The sequence below is a fragment of the Mastomys coucha genome, unplaced genomic scaffold (assembly GCF_008632895.1).
Source record: "Mastomys coucha isolate ucsf_1 unplaced genomic scaffold, UCSF_Mcou_1 pScaffold15, whole genome shotgun sequence".
NCBI lineage: Eukaryota > Metazoa > Chordata > Mammalia > Rodentia > Muridae > Mastomys > Mastomys coucha.
Genome location: NW_022196897.1, coordinates 116,634,364 through 116,640,617, shown reverse-complemented (window position 1 = coordinate 116,640,617; position 6,254 = coordinate 116,634,364). Strand labels below are relative to the sequence as shown.

The window sequence follows — 6,254 nt, the reverse complement described above, 5'->3', positions numbered from 1 at the left end:
TGATCCAAAGCCATGGAGACTGCCATCGAGGTTGTTTTCTAGGTGTTTCTTGGACTCCTGTGTCTGCTGCCTGTGGCGTTCCTTCCTGCCGTGGTGCCCTTTGGTACAGGGCTTGCTTCTTGTGCGTGGTATACAATAAGCACTTAACTCATGTTTGTAGGTGTGAGTGGGTGGTGACCTCTCTAGCCTGACTCTGAACTCCAAAACCTACACACCCTGTCTTAATCATGGAGACCTCTGCAGGTCTGGGGCTCGGCACTGCTGTGGACCACATGTCCCCAGGCCTAGGTCTTCAGAAATGGGCGGATGCTCACGGAGGCCAAGAAGAAGGAAAACACAAAGCTTTCTCTGCTGTGGCCACAGGACTCACTCCGGAGGGGAAGTTACAGATTTATGCAGCACCCTGAAGGCTGAGTAAGATTTCTGCAAGCAAAGATCACTTATAGTGGGGGTAGAACTGGGCAGCTAGGGAGCCAGGGAGTAGACAAGATTAGGCCTAGAGTAAGTCTATGAAGCACAGAGAAAGGGGACAGCATAGGAGTTAAGAAATGGAGTTAAGTTTTTTTGAGAGAGGAGGGACTCTTTGAAGGAAGCTGAAGGAGGATTCTGTGAATTTGAGACCACCCTGAGCTACCAAGTTGAGAACTTTGTCGACAAACAAGCAAGGCAGGCTCAGCACTTTGGAAAGCTTAGTCAGATACGGTCCAGCTTGTAGCTGGAAAGGCTGAAGGCAGGAGAAAAATCTCAGATAAATGCACTGTGTTTTACTGGCTGCCCTGGAGTAAGTCACAGGGTCTTGTTGGACTCCATGTTCTAATAGGAGGTGGCAGGGGAGAAGTAAAGAGAGCAGTGTGCACTGCTGATCCGCCTTGAGGCTGTGTCCTTAAGGGGTGGAGCCAAGGGACACAGAAGACTCTCTGGGGCATGCCACCAAGTGAGGGCATTTCCAATCACTCCCTGAGCCAGGAACCGGGGCTTCTGGTTCCCTGCTGGTGGCTGCCACAGCAGTCCTTGGGAACTTTGCCTTCCTGTTGGGTTGGCCAACATAGCAGGTAAGATAAACCCTGTAGGCTCGGGCACTTAAGTGCTCTAGGCAGTCGCTGTGTGCCTACCCACCCTGCTTCCCTAGGCACCTGAATGCACCTGGGAACTGGGATGTGCATCCTGTTCTCCCTGCTCCTGCTGGCCTCTGTCTTCTCACTAGGTAAGCTTCGCTAAGTGCCTCTCATAGAGTCTGGCCTCAGCACAGAAGCCTGGGCTATGATCAGATGTGGCTGAGCACACCTCATCCCTGGGGCACTGAGAGGGCCTCCCTAGGGGCACACTGTAGGAATTAGGACAGACCTGGAACCTGTCTGGAGCACGCTCTCTCTTGGGCAGGTGGCAGGGCTCTGAAGTACTCCTGGGCCCGGATCACCCTTTTCTCTGTTGCTTTTCTACCTTCCTCTAGGCCAGACCACATGGGGTGTCTCCAGTCCCAAGGATGTGCAGGGCTTGACGGGATCTTGCCTGCTTATTCCCTGCATCTTCAGCTTCCCTGCCGATGTACCAGTGCCCAATGGCATCACAGCCATCTGGTACTATGACTACTCGGGCAATCGGCCAGTGGTAACCCACTCAGGGGACCCCAAGCTGGTAGATGAGCGCTTCAGGGGCCGAGCTGAACTGATGGGGAACATGGATCATAAGGTGTGCAACCTGTTGCTCAAAGATCTGAAGCCTGAAGACTCTGGCACCTACAACTTCCGCTTTGAGATCAGTGATGCCAACCGCTGGTCAGATGTCAAAGGCACCACAGTCACTGTGACAAGTGAGGAGGCTGGGGACTGGCCAGGGTCAGGGATTCCCAGGATGCTGCTGCTGCCTTAGCTCCAACCCTGTCCTTTGACCTGAACCTTACCCAGGCCTTCAGCTCTGACCTTTGCCTATCAGTTTTCACTCTGTGACATTCTCCTTTCTTTGAGTCCCCCCTCCCCCCAGGTCTTGCCCTTTGGTTGAGGTTGTGGGGGCAGCGTGAAGTACAGTGAGGTGAGGGAAGGAATTCTGAAGAATCACTACCTTTGTTTTCAGAGGAACCTAGCCCCCCAACTATTACCATCCCGGAGGAGCTGCGTGAAGGCGTGGAGGTGAACTTCAACTGTTCCACACCCTACCTGTGCCTGCAGGAGAGGCAGGTCAACCTGAAGTGGCAAGGCCAGGACCCCAAGCACTCTGTCACCTCCAACAGCCAGAGCCTCGATCCCACTGGCGTCTATCACCAGACGACCCTACGTATGGCCCTATCCTGGCAGGACCACGGTCGGACCCTGAGCTGCCAGTTCTCATTGGGCGCGCACAGTAGTCAGAAAGAGGTTCACCTGCAAGTGCAGCGTGAGTGTACCACACCCTTGTCACTGAACACCATTTCTATGGCTCTCTGACCAAAACCAGCTTGGCTAGCCCCTAGGGACAGGGCCTTTGTCCCTGTGGCATTCAGGTGTGCTCAGGCCTTCAGGCAGGGCAGCTGGAGACAGCTGAGCCCCAAACAGTTCTTGCTTCTAACTGCAAAGCTGAGGAGACAGAGATGCATGGGTCCCCCCGAGGCCTTGCTGCCTAGACAGCCTGATCTATTTGGCAAGTTCCAGGTCACTGATAGACTCTGCCTGAAGAAACAAGGGAGACAACACCTGGGGATTAACATCCAAAGTTGACCTCTGGCCTCCGTATGCATGTGCAGATGGATGCACTCTGTACCCATGACCACACACAGTGTGTGTGTGTGTGTGTGTGTGGGGGGGTTCTTAGTGTTATTAGTCCCTTGCTTATAAACTGGTTAACATTTCTGAGAGCTAATGTCTGCTGTCTTTGGCCCCCTGCCACAAAATGGCTATCTAGTCCCTCCCCAATAGCTACTGCAAGCCACTAAGGCAAGTATAGTACTCATGACTTTATGTAAGTCGTCCTCACATAGAACGTGGGCAGTTATAACACAGAAAGCCATCAATAGGCCACTGATAGCCACACAATAATAGCTATTGATAGTCACACAAGGGCCAAGCGTCACATCCCCAAGACCTCATGGGAAAAGGAGAGAAGCAGGAATGGATGAGGGTAGGGAAGGACAGATGATGGTGGGTTTTGGGGTCTTCTCTACGTGAATTTTCTTAGAAAGAAGTATACCCAATGCCCTGCCATCCTCATGCACCTTACCTGACATCCCATCGTGCTTTGCAGATGCCCCCAAAGGTGTGGAGATCCTCCTCAGCTCCTCCGGAAGGAACATCCTTCCAGGGGACCTAGTCACGCTCACCTGCCAAGTGAACAGCAGCTATCCTGCCGTCAGTTCTGTGCAGTGGGCCAGGGACGGAGTGGACCTCGGAGCCAAGGGACATGTGCTTCAGCTATCCTCAGCAACCTGGAATGATTCTGGGGTCTACACCTGTCAAGCAATGAATAATGTGGGCTCTCTGGTGTCACCCCCGCTCAGCCTCCATGTTTTTAGTGAGTCCTGGATGGGGCTGAGGGGGCCTGTATCAGGAAAGCACTAGAAGTGGTGGGGTTCAGTATAATAAGTAAAGAGTGGCACTGACTGTTACCTAGAACTCTAAGGGTATGCCCTATGCTGTTCTTGCAGTGGCTGAAGTCAAAATGAACCCAGCAGGGCCCATCTTGGAAAATGAGACAGTGACACTGCTCTGTAGCATGCCCAAGGAGGCACCCCAGGAACTCCACTACAACTGGTACAAGAACCACATTCTTCTGGAGGATGCCCATGCCCCAACCTTGCGCCTGCCTGCAGTCACCAGGGCTGATACTGGCTTCTACTTCTGTGAGGTGCAGAACACCCAGGGCAGTGAGCGCTCCAGCCCAGTGAGTGTGGTGGTCAGATGTAAGTGACAGTATGTGGGGCAGCAGAGACTATCAGAGTTGGGCCAAAGGGTGGGTGGAGTCACTGCAAGACAGTTAGGGGCCCTGGCATAACAGCCTAAAGATCTTTGATTCTGAGATAGACAATGCAGCCAGATGGGTCTGAACGCATGCCCAGCTCTGCACCCATATACAAGGCTGACCTTCCGAGGTTCCATCTCCTCCGGTGTTAACACGTGTTTTACTTAGAAGTAAGTTCCAACGTATTTTGTTCCAACTGTTGACATCATGTTGCTGGCACTGGATCCTGCCTCTGCATGTGCACACAAGCTGTATTGTTTATTCCCTACACATACCTGGGCACACAGTGCACATACATATCATTAGTCATTCTATCCACATGCACATGTGTTACTTAGGTAGAGAGCTCCCTGCAGGCGCATTTAGATTTATAATGGGGCTACAGCCCAGTGAAGTTTTCTTGCACTTTTAACTCCAGCACTCAGGAGTCACAGGTTGGTGGATAGCTGTAGGTTCTGAGCTACTGAGGCTTCACAGTGGGATTCTGTCACACACACACACACACACACACACACACACACACACACAGGAATCAAAGTTGAAAAGGCATCTGCTACAGTCCAGGTACTGAATTCAGGAGTTTATTTAGTTCAGTAGGCCTTAACCACGAGTGCATCAGCTACATTGGGGCGAAGCCAGCTCATAAATGCCTGCTTTGCAATTAAGTGCTGTATAGCCTGTGGAGTTACTTGAACGCCTGCATCCAAAGCCTGCTGATAGCACAACAGACCAGGGGGCCAGTGCCTCTCCTAGGCTGGTGCCTGGGGTACTGTATATGGCTGACCACCCAGTAACATGAGAGGAGGCCCTACTGTAACTTGCTAGCCTAGGCCAAGGTCAATGTTCAAAGAATAGTTTATACTGAGTATGCAACATAAAGGTGAAAAGTAATTGTGAGTGGGCGATCGTCTATATGGGTGTGCCTAGAGTTGCAGTGTAGGGTCTCTTTATGCCTCTCCTTGTCAGTGTGCACTTCCCAAGACCACCCTGTATACAGTCCTCACACAAGGATCACACCAGGAAATGTGAAACTGATTCTAGAGTTTTCAGGCACTTCCTTAATCTTTCTGCATCCTTCTTGGAGGCTACCCTGCTGTCTAAGATGATGCACATCTTAGTTTGGAAGGCCACTGGTGTGTCTCTGCCACATGGACACTTGGAGTATGTCATTGGCAGGGCTCAGGGGTCAGTTTGTCCTGTGCTGCTAATGGTCTGTATACTCACTTGACGAAAGTGCTGCCCTCTGCCTGGACTGTGCCATGTTTCTCATCTTTAAAATGAAGAGGCTACCAAGCGTGGTAGTACACAACTGTAATCCAGTGCTCAGGAGGCTGAGACAGAAGGATTACCAGACTGGGACCAGTCTAGTTATAAAGTGACATCCTAATTTGGGGCCCTGACCTCCATTTTCAGTGTGGGCATGAGGGCTAGCCTGGCTAACAGAGAGATTTGCGCATCCAGAGGGTAAAGTATACTCAGCAAGTACTGAGGAGGGTCTGAGAGCACCATGTTCTAGGGTGCTGGGGGTGGGGGTGGGGGAAGGAGTGCATAGGTTAAAGCAGAGGAACCAGGAAGTGACCTTTCTGAGGATGACAAGCCACCTCTGGTTCCCACACAGATCCACCCCTCACTCCAGACCTGACTACGTTCTTGGAGACAAAGACTGGACTTGTAGGCATCTTCCACTGCTCTGTGGTCAGTGAGCCCCTGGCTACGGTGGTGCTGTCACACGGAGGGCTCACGTTGGCCTCCAGCTCTGGAGAAAATGGCTTCAACCCCCGATTCAGCATTTCCTCTGCCCCCAACTCCCTGCGCCTAGAAATCCGAGACTTGCAGCCAGCAGACAGTGGGGAGTATACTTGCTCAGCCACCAACTCCCTTGGAAATGCAAAGTCCAGCCTAGACTTCTATGCTAATGGTAATGTGGGCACGTGCTGCAGGGGACACCAGTGGGGGCAGATCAAGGAGGAAGCCTCTTTTTCCTAACAATCCTAAGGACTCAACTGAGAGACCAAACTCTGGCTAGGTCCCATGGAAGACCTGGGCTATGTAGTCACTCCGACCTCAGAGATTTCTGGAAGAGAAGGCAATAGGGAAATGTAGTGGATCAAATTATTTCTTTCCTACATTTCTGACTCTTTACTTGGAGGGTCCTTTACAGGCATCTGTTTGTCTTTTATTTCTTAAGTTTTGGGGGTCGGGTCTTTGGTTTGCATTAGATGTGGGAGACAATGTAGAGAAATAGGATCCTCCCTCTGTTGGCCCACACAGCCAGGTTTTTGTTTTGTTTCTACCGTGTCTGGTTTTGGCAATGCGGGGGTGGGGGG

The 6,254-nt window shown here is 51.7% G+C and overlaps 1 protein-coding gene across 4 annotated transcripts in view; it reads left to right on the top strand.

Annotated features, from left to right (window-relative positions):
* Nucleotides 1-368: 368 nt before the first annotated feature.
* Siglec1 (sialic acid binding Ig like lectin 1) overlaps nucleotides 369-6,254 on the top strand; it is an 18,204-nt gene continuing 12,318 nt past the window's right edge. For all 4 annotated transcript variants that reach the window (XM_031371935.1, XM_031371934.1, XM_031371933.1 and 1 more), the window contains exons 1-7: nucleotides 369-1,052; nucleotides 1,130-1,204; nucleotides 1,451-1,810; nucleotides 2,071-2,370; nucleotides 3,214-3,480; nucleotides 3,614-3,868; nucleotides 5,546-5,845. In XM_031371935.1, coding sequence (XP_031227795.1) covers nucleotides 1,138-1,204; nucleotides 1,451-1,810; nucleotides 2,071-2,370; nucleotides 3,214-3,480; nucleotides 3,614-3,868; nucleotides 5,546-5,845 — 1,549 coding nt within the window. In that variant the 5' untranslated portion in view covers nucleotides 369-1,052; nucleotides 1,130-1,137. The remainder of the gene's footprint in view (nucleotides 1,053-1,129; nucleotides 1,205-1,450; nucleotides 1,811-2,070; nucleotides 2,371-3,213; nucleotides 3,481-3,613; nucleotides 3,869-5,545; nucleotides 5,846-6,254) is intronic.